The 18,031-nt window shown below is 40.3% G+C and overlaps 1 protein-coding gene across 1 annotated transcript in view; it reads right to left on the bottom strand.

Annotated features, from left to right (window-relative positions):
- LOC137384571 (parvalbumin-like EF-hand-containing protein) overlaps positions 1 to 18,031 on the bottom strand; it is a 46,243-nt gene that overhangs the window by 20,405 nt on the left and 7,807 nt on the right. Inside the window, exon 2 of the mRNA XM_068058715.1 lies at positions 36 to 162. Coding sequence (XP_067914816.1) covers positions 36 to 144 — 109 coding nt within the window. The 5' untranslated portion in view covers positions 145 to 162. The remainder of the gene's footprint in view (positions 1 to 35; positions 163 to 18,031) is intronic.

Below are 18,031 nucleotides of genomic sequence, written 5' to 3'. Positions count from 1 at the left end.
TCTATTGTGAGGCAGAGTCTGAGTGAAGATTTTACCTCTGAGCCTCAGTTCACTGGGCATGAGGGAAATATCGTGGTCTGTCAGACTGGTACCCATAGCATGGGCAACCTTCTTTACATGTGTATTGAAATTTGAAGACTCCATCCTCTCTGATTTGACTGGCTAAAGCAGAAATGAGAGACATTAATTCAGTAAAACAGTTAATAAAATGATAGACAACACAAGTGGTTTAATCAAGTACATGACTTAATAACTTTCGGCATCTTATGCCTCATTGGAAATTAATGAGGATGACTGGGCCAATGCGTGTATTTAACGCAGTTTGGGTTTGTTTGACATAAAATGGCAGTGAACAATAATGATAAAAAAATTATATAATATTTTATTGTCGTTTCCTGAAGTTTTTCAGTAGTGATAGGTGGGTGACTTGTTTGACCAAAATTATTATGTTTGAATCAGAATTTCTGTAGACTCAAATTTAAATAAAAAGCCAATGTTACAGTTCACCTTTTGCACAAGCATTCAATCAGTAACTGGATTAAGAAAATACTGAACCAAAAATTCACATAAATTAATTGGAATTCTGAAGTTGTTGGATACAATTTGGCAGTGGGACTGACTGCTCCAAAAACCAGATCATTAGGAGGACTTTATGTCTGGCTCAGAGACTTCTTCTAACATGGCTGAATGGGAAATGGTAGCCCAAATTAGAATTTTATGCTCAGATCAGAGGTACACTTTTGTTGAAAATTTCAACTGAACTTTCACTGAAAAAGTTTGTTGTGTTTTCTTGTGTAAAACAAACACACAATGCTGAATTTCAGAAATAAAGTTTTGCAAAATAACTTTGTACAAGAACCAGGAGGGTGCAAACTTTTACAAAACAACTATCCTTCTGCTGTGTATTCACTGAGTAAATCTAAAATGATGTCTTACTGTTGTTATGAAAGTGCTTCTATTAAAAAAATTTTTTTTTGAGCTCTCGTATCTTAGAATTATGGACATTGGTTTATTTGGGAAAACGGAAAAGATTCCATTGATGTGTTTTTTTTACAAGGGTCACTGAGAGGTCTTGTTTGAAAACAAATCTTTACTGGATGTCACATGCCTTAAGCTCAATAAACAACAGAAGATTAATTCTTGATGCCGCCTGAAAAGAACTGCTCCAGAAAAGATCCCAGTGACCTGTCTATGTGTACTTGGATGCCAGACTGTATGACATTTTTGGGACACAACATATGTCATCCTTTTTTCTTTAAGAATTAGCAAGGACTAAAGCCAAAGTACTCTTTTTGTCTTTTTTTTTCTAAAGACCTCTGCAGAGAGAGAATCTCTTTTCCCCCCCTCTTTAACCAGTGTGTATGTGAGTGTGTTGTTACGACCAAGGTGGGAGGAGTGCAATGTTAATTCAGTCCCACTTCTCCACAAGTCACAGCATATCAATAAATTTTCCCACTTACCGAAGCAACCAATTAGATACTCTATTTGTCCCTGAATAAAGCACACCAACCAGGTTTCTTTAACCAACAACAAAAGTAACTGTTTATTATAAAACCAAGTCTTAACTAATAATGACATAAATCTATATACGAATTGCGATATTAAAGCTCCTTATTTTCTCTAGCCCTCATGCACACGCACATACATCGAAAAAGCAGTTAACTGGGAAAAAAGGGATTTTGTTTTAAAGCTGTTTTGTAGGAATGAAAGGGATAAAAAAATTTAGTCTGTCATGATCTGAAAGGAGGTTGTTTGGTTTGGTGAGGTGTCTCAAAGTCAAATAGTTGGATGCCACCTGAAATCTTTCCAAGTGAGGTTGATAAACAGTCTGTGATGGGTAGGCGTTCAAAGAACTTCAACAGTAGAAGGCTTCACATAAGGTCTTCTATCAGGTGTGCAGCAACAAGGATCTTTTTAGGTCTTACAGCAGCAGTATAGCAGTAAAAGGTTTCTCCCAATATTCTGGATTCCTGAAAACCAGAAGGCAACAGTACAGCTTGATGTAGGGATTCTTCAGAGACAGGAGGCAATAGGAATCTGCCACATTTGAAATATGGGGTTTCTTCTCAAGAGATGCAGGATTCCTTTACAGAGAGATAATACTTTTTCAGGGTCTTCTTCTGATCTCCAGGCAGGTCAAAATAAAATTTCAAATGTCTGCTTTTGTCCAAACTCACTGGCTTTTTAAAAGTTCCAAACTGAAACAAAACCTTCCTGAAACAGGTCACATGCCCAGTCATAAATTCTGTCTTGTCATAACAGAAGGTAGCTCTGAGGTCTACCCCCTGCTGGTTTCCTTGAAATTACCTGCATTCCAGTCCTTGTTTTACCAGTTCAGTTTTAGTTGTACTTCCTTTCAAAACACCCATAAGTTTCAACTATTTGCAGGTGTCTCAATATCGACTGAAATTCTTTTTCAGTTTTTAAAAACACAGAATCCTACATTTTAATACAAAAAAATCCTCATAACAGTGTGCGTGTATGTATGTTGGGTATTTAAAAAGGGAACTTTCATATTTCAATCAGTGTGTTAATACTTTGCTTCTTTACTGGTTAAGTCTTGTTTTATAATAAACTGATAATTTTGTTGTTTCTGAAAGAAACCTAGTTGGTGTATTTTATCCTGGGATAGAGTAGAGTACATGATTGACTGTATCGGTAACTGGATAAACATTTAAATATATGTTATGACCTGTGGAGAAGCAGAACTAGAAAAGACAGTGCACTCCTCCAGCCTCGTTCATAACACTGTAAGAAGCCAGTGTGGAATTTTTCATTTACACATTCCCAACAGTCAGGACAACAGAGAGGCAGTACAGCAGTATAACAAAATTCTCAGCTATTACAATACACTAGTTCAGCCAGTACAATAGACTACACTCCCTCCCCACTTAAAAAAATACACAAAATGTAAAATGGTACAGGTACATAATTTCCCAGAATACAATTAACAACCTGCAATTTAACAGGTTGGGTTGCATGCTTGTTATTACTGTATTCACAACTAAAACATATATAACCAATATTTCCAGAGTAATTCACATGTTAAAAAAAAAGTTTTTTCCTTAACACAGTATGTCTTTAACAAAAATATCACCATCTGACAAAAGTAATGAAAGAACAACTTATTTCTTCTTCCTTCCTACATACTTTCAAATAACCTATCTGGCTTCTTTCTTTTTCTGTCTGGGTATTATCTTTCATTTCCATTAGCTTGACTCTGCTCTCCCAACATCTCAGCACTGAACTCTCTAAGTTTCATGACTGATCTTCACTCTGTCTTACTTTTCTGATACTTTGCTATTGATGTCAGGCTTAAGCAAACTAAACCTTGTCCTAAGAGTGTGTTTAAACACTAACTCATAAGATGAGCAACCTGTTGTAGACTGTGGGATTATTCTGTAGGAGAACAGAAAATTGTCTAGCCTGTGTCAAAGAGAAACATGGAAATTACTGCCGCGCTTATAATCTAGTGAATACACCTGCACAGACCTCTTCACAATTTGTACACTTCCTTCTGCAGCACCATTAGACGTTGGGTGATATGGTGTTATTAGAGTGTGTTTGACTCCATTCTTACTCAGTGTTACGGTCAGGTGAGGAGGGGTCGAAGGGCGTCCCTCTTTACCCTCTCCTTGTTTGACGATAACAGGTTAAAATCTTTTAAAAGTGGATGTATTGGCCAATTCAGTAGATGTTTGATTACTTACTTGCCATGATCATAACAAGAACCAATCGGACATGTTTTCTTGAGTTTAACAAAGAAAGAGGTTAACTTTATTGTACTTAAACCAAACTAATTAACATAATAAACTATGTGCCAGCTTTCAAACGCACACCCACACGAGAGGTTCACACACACACATAAATAGTTTACAGAATGGGGAAGGATAGCTTGGTCAAGTTAAAGTCCATAGAAAAATAAAGTATACAGTCTGTGGAGTCTGGTGATTGGGCTGGCTTCTAGCTGAATTCGGTGGTCCTTTTAGTTTGAAGAGGTAGATGGCTAGTTCAGTGGGTCTCCTGGAGACAGCAATGCAGATGATTTCCTCCAAAGGTGTTTCTAATTGTAGCCGGAGTATGCAAAGGTAGTCAATCAACAGGCAGGATTTGTAGCTTGCAAGCTAGAATGGAGAGAGAGAGAGAGAGAGGGAACCCCACTTGGGTCGGCACGTGTCAGAGTCCAGATGCTTCCCCTAGCTGCTACAGAGAAATACAAGCATAAAACCACAGATAGGGAGGGGCTTGTCACATGACAGTCACTCAATGATTCAAGAGTAATAGTTAGCAGTATTTCTTCTTGCTAAAAGAAAAAGAACAAACAGTTCCCTTAAACTTCCTGGTTCTTGCTGGAATGAGCAGACATTTTGTCTCCCTCCTCACAGGCCTTGCCATGTAGGATACAGTGTTGCAAATTAGGTGGTCATTTTAAGCTGCTATCAAATTCATCTTTTATCTGTTACTTTTTAAAATTTCTTTTTAAAAATAAAAATTCAGAACTCCAGTCAGTGGATTAAAGAAAATTATCATTCAACAAAGTAAGTTGGCACGACACTGAGAAATATTTCAAACTCTTCTGACATAAACTGTGGACCATTATTTGACACCAACACTTCTGGCAACTCGTGAATAGCAAACCAACTTCTCAAAACCTCAATAGTTTTGGCACTTGTAATATTGGGCATAGAATCAACATTTATCCACTTGCTATAGCTGCCGACCAAAACAAAATACTCTTTCCCTTCCACTTCAAAGAAATCGACGTACTCATTCCCAAGGTTTTCTTGTGTTTGACCATGGAAAAAGGGAACTGTGGTTGGATCATTTCTCATTCTGAGATACACTGCACCCCAACTCTTCACTATCTCTATCTACCTTTGGATACCAAAAGTAGCTTTTTGCTACTGCTTTCATATGGACTACCCTGTGTGCTCTTGATGAAGTTCCTCTAACAGTCTCTCCCTAAACCTTGGCGGAATAATGACTCTTAAACCCCATAGGAGACAACCTTGAGCTACACTCAGTTCATTTCTACGTGTGAAATGCTCCTGCAATTTCTCATCATCATAGTCTTTAGACCAGTCATTCATAACATAATTAAATCTTTTAATGAGCACCACATCCTCGCGAGTTTCTTCACTAATTTCTCTGGCATGTCATTTCTGGATGTAAAGTAATTCACAGGTAACTTATTTTTTGACAATGGATCAGCCTTCATGGAAAATCTCGAAAGAACATCTGCATTTGCATGATCTGCTGATGTACGTATTTAATATCGTACTGATGTGCCATCAAAATCAATGCCCATCTCTGAAGCTGTGTTGCCTTCTTTGAACCAAATATGATCGTAAGGGCTTGGTGGTCAGTTAACAAAGTGACCTTCCTACCATACAGGTATTTATGGAATTTGGAAACACCATATATGATCACTAATGCCTCTTTCTCAACTTGTGAGTAATTTTGCTCTGACTTCGTTAAAGTACGTGAAGCATAGGCTTCTCCACACCATCTTCCATTATGTGAGATAACACCACATTTAACCCTTGTGGTGAGGCATCACACGCTAAAACCAATGGATTCTTGGGATCATAGTAGGTTAAAACAGTATCACTAGTTAGTACTTTCTTCAGTTCTTCAAATGCTTTCTGACACTCCACAGACCACTCCCAATCTATTCCATCTTTGAGCAGATGATACAAGAGAGTGAAAGTATTAGCTAAGTTGGGAATGAACTTAGAATAATACGCAACAATTCCTAAAAATATTCTAAATTCTTCTTTGTTCTCTGGTCTCTTGGCTTTCAAAATCCCCTCAATCTTCTCCTGCATTGGGTGGATACCTTCACCATCTATTTGGTGCCCCAGGTATGTTACTCTTGACAACATGAAGCAACTCTTGTGCTTTTTAGCTTTGATGCCATACTCTTGAAGTTGATCTAGGACTTTGTTCAACCTTACAATGTTCTCTTTCTCTGTCTTACTGCTAATTAAAATGCCCTCCAAGAAGCAGCACACTCCTTTCATCCCACTTAGTACCAGATCCATGATGCTCTGGAACACTGCGGGAGCAGTAGACGCCCCAAATGGTAACCTTTTGTACTGGTAAAACCTTTTGTGTGTATGAATGGGAAGCAATTCCTTGCTGCTGTCAGCTAATTCTAATTGCAAATATGCATTTGATAGATCTATCTTACTGAACACCTTCCCATTTGTTAAATTAGAAAACAAATCATCACTAGTAGGCAGTAGCTAAGTATCACTTTCAATCACCTTATTTATCATTTGTTTGTAATCTCCACAAATCCAAATGAACCCGTCTGCTCTTTGATCTACCACAATGGGTGCAGTCCATTCATTGCTCTTCACCTTTTTAATTGCCCCTGTTCTTTCTAATCAATCCACTCTTTACATAATAAGGTACTCGCCTAGCTTTGCAAAATGTTGGCTTTACATTGTCCTTTATCTTGACTTTGGCCTTGTGATGCTTAATTTTAATTTTATCCTCCTTGCCCAAAGACCATTTTGTGCTGTCTTAGCACGTCCTCAATGTCAGACATACTCTTACTAATCCTGTCTGTAAAGAACTTGGCCCGGGTTAAACAAATTTTCTTAAGCCAATTTCTTCCCATCAGGGAGACTTTGTTAGTATAAAAGCAAAATACTGCGGATGCTGGAAATCTGAAACAAAAACAAGAAATGCTGGAATCACTCAGCAGGTCTGGCAGCATCTGTGGAAAGAGAAGCAGAGTTAACGTTTCGGGTCAGTGACCCTTCTTCAGAACCCTTCTTCCGAAGAAGGGTCACTGACCCGAAACGTTAACTCTGCTTCTCTTTCCACAGATGCTGCCAGACCTGCTGAGTGATTCCAGCATTTCTTGTGTTTGTGTGAGGGAGACTTTGTTCCCTTCTACTACTACCAATGGCAAGTAATAGGATGCATAATTGTATTCCACTGTAACATTAACTTCACCTAATACTGGAAAACTGTTGTTTGGAATAACTAGTCAATTTCACATCAGTTTTGTGTAAGGGAATATGAATTAGAGACTTCTTATACTCTCCTCCCAAGATAACAGACACTGTGGCAGATGTATCAATGATGAAAGTAAGTTGTGAATCTCCGACTTTCATTTTTACTGTGGGCACTGGAATTATCTTCAGCCTTTTTTTTCTCAACTTCCATGTGCTGTTTTTCTTGTTCGATAACATCAACTTCTGTTTCCATATCTACCATATGCGTATTCGAGGACTTCCAGGCTCCTGAACTAGCTTTAGGTCTATCACAATCTCGAACTGGTGCATTGCTGCGACCTGAAGATTTACCACGACCTGAAACTTTACTCTTTCCTCTACTCCCGCATGCCATCTGGATAAGACTGACTTTCCCACAGGTATAGCACTTTGAATGGAAATGGGTGCATTTAGATGGTTGGTGGCTACCATGGCAATGGTAGCATCTAAATTTCTGACACTGAGTCTGTGAACTTGGCTGCTGTGGCCTGATCCTGCTGAAATTGGATGGACCTCCCTTGCCAGCTCAGGAAAAGAACTTCCTTGCAATATGCAACTATCTCTTCCTGCCATTTCCATGGCTGTGGCCTCATCGTAGACCTCCTTCCACATCGGCTTATTGCCTTTACTCAAACATTTAACCTGGATTTTATTGTTTTTTAGACCGCCAACGAACGTGTCTCTTAGGTTGATTTCTAGGTGCGTGCCATAACCACAGTGATGAGAGAGTTTCTTTAATTCAAGAATATCATCTGCAATAGATTGACTTGGTACCTGTTTCCTTCCATGAAATGCAACTCTCTGTCAATTTCGTTCTTGGTCGTGCCATAATATGAGTCCAGTATCTCATTAATTTCAGAATAGTGATGAGTACTGGGGTCTTGCGGGCAACATTGGTTAAATACAATATCCAAAGCATTTGGCCTCATCATGGTGAGGAAAACATTCACTTTATCCTCAGCTACTATTTTATTAGCTTTCAGCCAAATGTGTAACCTTCGTGTATAATTACACCAGTCTTCTTTATTAGGGTTGAATTCCCCCATTGTCCCAAGCTATGTCTTCAGTGCCATTTTTTTCAGTTACATACCGTGCTGCAGCCACACCTGGAACAATCTTTCAAATCGCCCACACTTCCTCAAAATCGACTTTGGGAGTTCCAAAAGTGTGTCACAATGCTCTTCAGATTGTAATCTCTCAAATGAATGTGAAAAAAGAAATCAATCCCCTCCTTGTCACCTTCTTTCTGTTGTTTATTCACTAAGTCTAAAATGAGGTCCTCCTGTAAGCAGCCATTGTAGAACTTTTAATTTACACCTCCCCAACAGAGAGGGCAGCAGAGAGGCAGTCTAACAAAATGCTCAGCTATTACATTACACTAGCTCAGCCAGTTCAATACACTACACCTTCCATGTGGAGTGCTGAGGCGAATAGCATAGATTAATTTAAGCTGAAGCTAGGTAAGTACACAAGGGAGAAAGAAGTAGAAGAAGGGTTAGATGAAGTAGAGTGGGAGAAGGCTCATGTGGAGCATAAACACCAGCATGGAGCAGTTGGGCAGAATGGCCTGTTTCTGTGCTGTAAATTCTAGCAATATGCAATCCTTTCTGTAACATCATGAAGCCCTCACATTTTTCTTTTGTATTTGAAGATCCAATTTCCCCTAAAGAAATACTGAAAAAAGATAGCTATATTTATCTAATTACAACAACTGTTCTTCAGTTATAAAGTCTTGAAATTTAAAATACTCTTGAATTCGCAAACTTTTGGTAAAATCTCTACTGATTCTACAGCAGCCATTTTGTGTTTCAGAAAGAGTCGTGATCCAGAGGATGCTGGGACTTGCATTTTATCCTTTAAAGACAATTTTAACATTGTGTATGTTCTGTCATAATAAAAAGTGATAAAAGTCTGTACTGCAGTTTCAAATCATTCGATTTGAGCTAGTTCATCGATTCGCGACTGAACTCTTGAGATTTTATATGTTGGAGTACTTCCCCATGTTTGCTACGGTTGTTTTTTTTTGTCTGTTCTACAGCTCTCTGTTTTTCATTCTATTGCCTTTCTTTAGTTATATGATGGCCAATATGTTTAATCTGAGGAGGTATTCTGGAACTCTTGTGGCGAGTCAACTCATAAGAGGTAGAATCGTTAGAAGATAATTGATAATGGTTAATTCTTAACCTTCAATAAATTCCACTCTCTCGCCAACAAGGGTATATTTCTTCTCACAGAGGTTGCTTCATGTAGTCTACAACAGCGTACATAAAATCATGCACAGTCCTATAAATTCATGTTAAACATTACAACATAGGAAGTAGGAACAGGAGTAGGCCTTATGGGCCTCTTGAGCCTTCTTCACCATTCATTAAGTGTTTGACTGAACTTTTACATTGACTCCACTTTCATGTCCTATCCCCACATCCCTTGATTCCCTCAGTGCTCAAAAATGTATCAATCTCAGTGTTTGAGCATCATAGACCTCTGGGGCAGAAGATTCCAAAGATTCACAACACTCTGAGTAAAGAAATTTCTCCTCATCTCAGTCCTAAAAGGTCGACCCCTTACCCTGGGATTATGAACTCTAGACTCGCCAGCCAGGGGAAACAGCCTCTTAGAATTTACCCTGTCATGACCTTTTATACATTTTAATGAGATCGCCTCTCATTCTTCTAAACGCCAAAGAATATTGGTCAATTCTACTGAATCTCTCCTCATAGGACAGCTCTCTCATCCCAGGAATCAAGTATAGAAATCATAGAAATTTACAGCATGGAAGGAGGCCATTCAGCCGATTGCGTCTCTGCCGGCCAACATGAAGCCATCCAGCCTAATCCCATTTTCCAGCTCTTGGTCCATAGCCTTGTAGGTTACAGCACTTCTAGTGCTTATCCAAGTAATTTTTAAATGTCATGAGTGTATCTGCCTCTACCACCCTTTCAGGCAGTGAGTTCCAGATCCACATCACCTCTGGTTGAAAAGATTTCCCCTTGATTCCCCTATAAACCTCCTGTCTCTTACCCTAAATCTATTCCCAGTGGTTATGGACCCCTCAACCAAGGGGAATAGGGCCTTCCTATCCACTGTATCTGGACCCCTAATAATTTTATACACTGCAATTAGGTCTCCCCTCAGCCTCCTCTGTCCTAAGGAAAACAACCCGAGCCTATCTAATCTTTCCTCATAACTAAATTCTCCAGTCCAGGCAACATCTTCGTAAATCTCCTCTGTACCCTCTCTAGCGCAATCACATCTTTCCTATAGTGCGGTGACAGGAACTGCACGGAGTTCTCCAGCTGTGGCCTGACGTGTTTTATCCAGTTCCAGGATAATCTCCTAGCTCTCATATTTGATACCTCAGCTAATAAAGGCAAGTATCCCGCATTCCTTGACCACCTTATCTACCTTTCCAGCCACCTTCAGGGATCTGTGGACATGCACTCCAACGTCCCTCTGTTCCTCTACACTTCTCAGTATCCTACCATTTATTGTGTATTCCCTTGCCTTGTTAGCCTTCCCAAATGTATACCTCACACTTCTCCAGATTGAACTCCATTTGCCACTATCTTGTCCACCTGACTAGTCCATTCATATCTTCCTGCAGTCTGCAACTTTCTTCTAAACAGCCAATTTTTGTATCATATGCAGACTTCTTAACCTTACCCCCTACATTCAAGTCCAAATCATTGATATATACCACAAAAAACAAGGGATCTAGTACTGACCCCTGCAGAACCCACTGGAAACACCCTTCCAGTCACAAAAATACCCGTCCATGTTTATCCTTTGTTTCCTTTGAGCCAGTTTTAGATCCAACTTGCCACTTTGCCTTGGATCTCATGGGCTTTTACTTTTCTGATCAGTCTGCCATGTGGGACCTTGTCAAAAGCCTTGCTAAAATCCATATAGACGGCATCAAATGCACTACCCTCCTCAACCCTCCTTTTTACCTCCTCAAAAAATTCAATCATGTATGTCAGACACGGCCTTCCCTTAACAAATCTGAGCTGACTGACTTTGATTAATCTATGTCTTTCTAAATGAAGATTTATTCTGTCTTTCAGAATTTTTTCCAATAATATTCCCACCACCGAAGTTAGGTTGACTGGCCTGTAATTACTTGGCCTATCCCTTTCCCCCTTTTTAAATAATGGAACAATGTTAGCTGTCCTCCAGTCCTCTGGCATCACACCTGTAGCCAGAGAGGATTGGAAAATGATGGTCAGAGCCTCTCTTCTCTTGCTTCCCTTAACAGCCTAGGATACATTTTGTCTGGGCCTGGGGTATTTATCCACTTTCAAAATTGCTACTCCCCTTAATACTTTCTCTTTCACAATTTTAATTGCATCTAATATTTCGCACTCCTCCTACCTGATTGCAATATCTGTATCGTCCCTCTCTTTCATGAAAACAGATGCAAACTATTCATTAGGAACCATACCAAAGTTCTCCACCTTTACACACAGGTTACCCTTATGGTCCCTAATAGGCTCTACTCTTTCTTTAGTTATGCTCTTGCTCTTTATGTATTTATAACAAATCCTGCATTTCCTTCATTTTAATTGCCAATATTTTTTCATGCCCTCTCTTTGCTTTCCTAATTTCCTTTTAATTTCACCCCTACACTTTTTATATTTCTCCAGGTTTTCTATAGTATTGAGCCCTCGGTATCTGTCATAAGCTTCCCTTTTTTCTTTATCCTCTCCTTTAATTCCCATGATATTCAGGGGGTTCTTGGTTTGTTAATCCCCCCCTTTTTCTTTAAGAGAACATACTTGCTCTGGATTCTCACTATCTCGTCCTTGAATGCCTTTCACTGATCTCGCACTGATTTACCTTCAAGTAGCTGTTTCCAGTCACTTTAGCTAAATCTCATCTCAGTTTAGTAAAATTACCTTTTCCCCAATTAAGAACCCATTATTCCTGGGCCATCTTTGTCCTTTTCCCTAACTACAAATATTCTTCCTTAGGTAAGGAGACCATAACTGTACACAAGGTGCAGTCTCACCAAAACCTTGTTTTTTTTTTAGATTAGAGATACAGCACTGAAACAGGCCCTTCGGCCCACCGAGTCTGTGCCGACCATCAACCACCCATTTATACTAATCCTACACTAATCCCATATTCCTACCAAACATCCCCACCTGTCCCTATATTTCCCTACCACCTACCTATACTAGTGACAATTTATAATGGCCAATTTACCTACCAACCTGCAAGTCTTTTGGCTTGTGGGAGGAAACCGGAGCACCCGGAGGAAACCCACGCAGACACAGGGAGAACTTGCAAACTCCACACAGGCAGTACCCAGAATCGAACCCGGGTCCCTGGAGCTGTGAGACTGCAGTGCTAACCACTGCGCCACTGTGCCACCCTAAATACATTTTGTTTGATCTCATAATAATTCAGGGTATTGTTGTTTCTAAATCTGTTTCATTTGATATCCTTTACCATTAAGAAAATAATGATATCTACTCATTCTCTTGAAGCAACTGTTGAACTACACTATAAAATATGTGCGGGTGTTAAAAAGATCCCGTGAGACTGGGGTGTTTGCAACCGAACATGATGTACCATGAAATTATAAACTGTGAGAAGCTAATTGTTTCCTTCAGGTAAGGAGTGACAATTTGAACCATGAAGCATTCTTCTGCATGCCATAGTATTCGAGGGCCGGGAGCAAGCTGTTTTCTAAATTGTCATTGTGTAGTTAGTATGAATGGGCGTAAAGAGAAGGACAAAAATAATAAATAGTTGGTGCTCCTAGATCTTGATTTCCATGAATTTCATTTTTTCATTATAGATTTTCTATATACCCCGATTGCTCTGCTTTCTTTAAGAGCCATTTCTCCCCACATAAGGAAGAGTTAGCTTCATGCTACAACTGCAAAAGCTTTCAAAAGTCCCCAGGTGTAAGTGAGGATGTGAAACTATAATTGTGCAGAGACTCAAGATACTGGGACTACTTTCAATAGACTTGAGAAGACTAAAAGGACATTTAATAAGATATTTAAAATTGTGATGGAATTTGATAGATTACGGAAAGATTAACTCTCCCTCAAGAGGGAAGTTAGTGAACAAAGGAAATTAAACAGGAGAGGACATTCTAAATGTAGCTGTGTATCATTTTGCTGTGCTTTTGTTGAGAGTGTCTTATAGTGAAAATGTCAAATCTGGTATGGGAGCTCTAAAATTATGGGAAGCAAGAAAATTCATTAAAAAAAAACTATTACATTGAACCCCACAACATCCTGGAAGGACAGAAAATAGGAAAAGATTTACATCTTTTGATGATTTGCACAGCTTTAGACTGGCATCTAGACTCACTGGCAGTGCTGTAGCTCCTTGGTTTCAACTGCATTAAACACAGAATGTGTTTGTCAATAAGCTGCACTACTGCCAATAAGCCTGGGTGACAGGAGCTAAAGGAAAATGAATGGACGAAACTATACCAATATAGCAATTAACATAATCACAATATGTAAGTTTCCATCAACATAGGCATGTGAAACAACTTATATTTCTCTAGAACCTTTAACATTATAAAGCATTGCAAGGGGCTTCCCCGTCAAAAATCTGACTCCAAGCCACATAAGAAGATATTGGGGCAGATGAGCAAACGTTTGGTTAAAGAGGTAGATTTTAAGGAATGCCTTAAAGGAAGAGAGAGAGGCAGAGAGTTGTATGGAGGGAATTCCAGAGCTTAGGGCTTAGACACTGAAGGCACAGCCACCAATAGAGAGGTGATGGATATTGGGGATGGGCAAGACGCCAGAATTGGAAGAATTCTCAGAGGATCGTAGAGCTGGAGGAGGTTACAGAGGTAGGGAGGGGCAATGACATGGAGAGATTTAACACAAGGATAAAAATTGTTATATCTGATGTGTTGCTGGACTGAGAATCAATGTAAGTCAGTGAGCACAGGGTTGATAGGTGAATGAGATTTGATGCAAGTCAGGGTTTGGGCAGCAGGGTTTTGGATTAGCTGAAGTTTATGGAGTGTGGAAGATGGGAGGCCAGCGAGGAAAGCATTGGAATAGTCTGCTATGGGCATGCCAAATACAGTCACCTTGGAAATAGAAAAACATGAGAAACAGTTGATAAGGAACTCAGAAAGCCAAAACTTGCTCTTCTACATGTCCTTCAGTAAGGCTATAAAAGTTTGTTTCTTTCAATTGTTCAAAGCCACAGTTACTTCATATCTCTCTAATCAATGGCGCCTAGCTCTTTGATGATTTCACCCTTGGCCTGGCCTCACTATCTCCTCTATCACTAAAGTTGGAACCAAGAACACAATTTTATCTTTCATTTTTAAATATGATTTTTCTCCACTTCACAATATATTCTGTTCAATTCTAGCCTCTTGAGCATGCCTGATTTTCATTGCCCCTTCATTGGCAGCCATTCTTTCAGCTGCCGAGGCCCAAACTCTGTAATTCCCTCCCTCTCTGCCTCTCTCTCCTCCTTTAAGACATTCTTTAAAACCTACCTCTTTAACCAAGCTTTTGGTCGTCTGTCCTAATATCTCCTTATGTGGCTCAGTGTCAATATTTTTTGATAACACTCCTGTTGTGCTTTGGGACATTTTACTACATTAAAGGTGCTATATAAATACAAGTTGTGCTCATTTACAGCAGGCGGCTCTTCCACCACCTCTTCAATATTCAGGGACAGAAGACAAGAACTTTGTAAACTGATAGTTGTTCCCTCTCTTGCCTCTAGCCACCAAACCTTTGTCTCCATCACACCTTTGTTCTATACAGAGGCTCTGGAGGGATTTGAACATGAGGATGAGAATTTTAAATTTGAGGTGTTGTTGGGCCAGGAGCAAGTGTAGGTCAGTCAGCATAGGGGTGATGTGATGAGTGGGATTTGGTGCAGATAATGGCAAATTTGAATGAGCTCAAGATTATGGAGGATGGAATATGGGAGACAGGCCAGAAGAACATTGGAATAGTCAAGCTTAGAGGTAGCAAAAGCATGGGAAAAAGTTTAAGCAGCAGCCTAAAAAATGAGATGCCAACCTGGTGAAGCTACAACACATGACTACATGCATGCTAAACAGCAGAAGCAGCATGCTATAGACAGGGCTAAATGATCCCACAACCAATGAATCAGGTTAAAGCTCTGCAGTCCTGCCACATCCAGTTATGAATGGTGGTGGATAATTAAACAACTAACTGGTGGAGGAGGCCCCACTAACATCCCCATCCTCAATGATGGGGGAGCTAGCACATCAGTAGAAATGACAAGGCTGAAGAATTTGCGACCATCTTCAGCCAGAAGTACCAAGCGGATGATCTATCTCAAACTCTTCCTGAGATCCCCAGCATCACAGATGCCAGTCTTCAGCCAATCCGATTCACTCCACATGATATCAAAAAATGGCAAAAGGCACTGGACACAGTAAAGGCTATGGGCCCTGGTACCATCCCATCTGTAGTACTGAAGACTTGTGCTTCAGAACTAGCCAGCCCAAGGCCAAACTGATCCAGTACAGTTACAACATTGGAATCTACCCAACTATGTGTAACATTGCCCAGGTATGTCCCATCCACAAAAAGCAGGACAATCCAACCTGACCATTTACTGCCCCATCAGCCTACTCTCAATCATCAGCAAAGTGATGGGAGGTGTCGTCAACAGTGCTATCAGTGGCACTTGCACAGCAACAAACCGCTCACTGATGCTCAGTTTGGGTTCGCCAGGAATATTCGGCTCCAGACCTCATTATAGCCTCAGTCCAAACATGGACAAAAGAGCTGAATTCCAGAGATGAGGTGAGAGTGACTGTCTTTGACATCAAGGCAGCACTTGACTGAGTATGGCATCAAAGAGCCCTAGCCCAACAAGGGGAAAACTCTCCGCTGATTGGAGTCATACCTAGCGCAAAGGAAGATGGTTGTGGTTGTTGGAGGTCAATCATCTCAGCCCCATCACTGCAGGAGTTCCTCAGGGTAGTGTCCTAGGCCCAACCACCTTCAGCTGCTTTATCAATGACCTTCCCTCCAATATAAGGTCAGAATTGGGAATGTTCACTGGTGATTGCACGACGTTGAGTACCTTTCGAAACTCCTCAGATACTGAAGCAGTCCATGTAGAAATGCAGCAAGACCTGGACAATATCCAGGCTTGGGCTTATAAGTGGCAAGTAACATCTGCACCACACAAGTGCCAGCAATGACCATCTCCAACAAGAGAGAATCTAACCACCTCCCCTTGACACTCAATGGCATTACCATTGCTGAATCCCCTAATATCAACAACCTGGCTGTTGCCATTGATCAGAAACTGAACTGGACCAGCCATATAAATACTACGACTACAAGAGCAGGACAGAGGCTGGGAATTCTGTGGCAAGTAACTCACCTCCTGACTCCCCAAGTCTGTCCATCATCTACAAGGCACAGATCAGAAGTGTGATGGAATACTCTCCACTTGCCTGGCTGAGTGCAGCTCTAACAACTTTCAAGAAGCTCAACACCATCTAGGACAAAGCAGCCCCTTGATTGGCACACCATCTACAAACATTCACTCCCTCCACCACCAACGCACAGTGGCAGCAGTGTGTACCATATATAAGGTCACAGCAACAACTTGCCAAGGCTCCTTCGACTGCACCTTCCAAACCCACAACCTCTACCACCTGGAAGAAAAAGGGCAGCAGGTGCATGGGAACACCATCACCTACAAGTTCCCCTTCAAGTCACACACCACCCTGACTTGGAACTATATTATCGTTCCTTCACTGTTCCTGGATCAAAATCCTAGAACCCCCTCCCTAACAGCACTGTGGATGTACCTACACCACATGGACTGCAGCGGTTCACGAAGGCAGCTCGCCATCACCTTCTCAAGGGCAATTAGGGATGGGCAATAAATGCTGCCTTGCCAGAGACACCCACATCCCAAGACCGCATAAAAAGAAAAATGTGCAGGGGTGAAGATGGCAATATTATGGAGGTGGAAGTAGGAGTTCTTTGTGAAGGAGAAAACACAAGTAGAAAACTCAGTTCAGGATCAAATGAGATGCCATGATTGCAGACAGTACAGTTCAGTCTGAGATAGTGGCCTGGGAGTTGGATAGAATTGTGGCAAGGGAATGGAGTTCTGAGTGTGAATTGTGATTGTTTCACAAATTTTCAATGGTCCTGTTATCTGCCATAGCTTTTAATATAAATTATAGAACACAATCTTGCAGCACAGAAACAAGCTATTTGGCCCATTATACTGCTACTGGCATTTTGAAAGATTTACCCAATTAGTACCGCACCCCTGCTCTTTCTCTATAGCCCTGCCAATTGTTCCTTTTTAAGTATATATGTCCCATTCCCTTTTGAAAGTTACTGTTGAACATGCTGCACCAGTCTTTCAGCCAGATCAACTCACTGCTCAAACAGACTAAATAAGAACTAAACGAAAATCAGCAGAAACCAGGATACAATTCTCCTAATATCATTCAAAAGCAAAATACTACAGATGCTAGAAATCTGAAATATTAACAGAAAATGCTGAAAATATTCAGTAGGTCAGGCAGCATCTGTAGAGAGAGAAACAGAGTTAACATTTCAGGTCAATGATCCCTCGTCAGAAGTCTTCTAATATCATCAATGTTGAAATAGCAGACCCTTAAATGAAATTTGCATGAGCTTACTCAGTAGTTTCTCAACAGACTGGGGCACATACCTAACTTTAAGGAGAATGATAATACAGTATGGTTTACGTGGTATAATGTTTCTGCCCTTTTTTTTGTTCTTTCATGGGATGTGGGCGTCACTGGCAAGGCCAGCATTTGTTGCCCATCCCTAATTGCCCTTGACAACTGAGTGACTTGCTAGGCCATTTCAGAGTCAACCCACATTGCTGCGGAGTCACATGTAGTGAGGGCAGCAAAGGGCATTAGTGAATCAGATGGGTTTTTATGACAAAAAATGGTAAGTTTCGTGGCATCATTATTGAGATTAGCTTTCAATTGCAGATTTTATGAATATTATTTAATTAATTGAATTTAAATTCCACCA

Source organism: Heterodontus francisci, chromosome 26 (genome assembly GCF_036365525.1).
Source record: "Heterodontus francisci isolate sHetFra1 chromosome 26, sHetFra1.hap1, whole genome shotgun sequence".
Lineage (NCBI taxonomy): Eukaryota > Metazoa > Chordata > Chondrichthyes > Heterodontiformes > Heterodontidae > Heterodontus > Heterodontus francisci.
The sequence above is the reverse complement of the archived record's forward strand: the minus strand, read 5'-3'. Positions and strand labels throughout refer to the sequence as shown.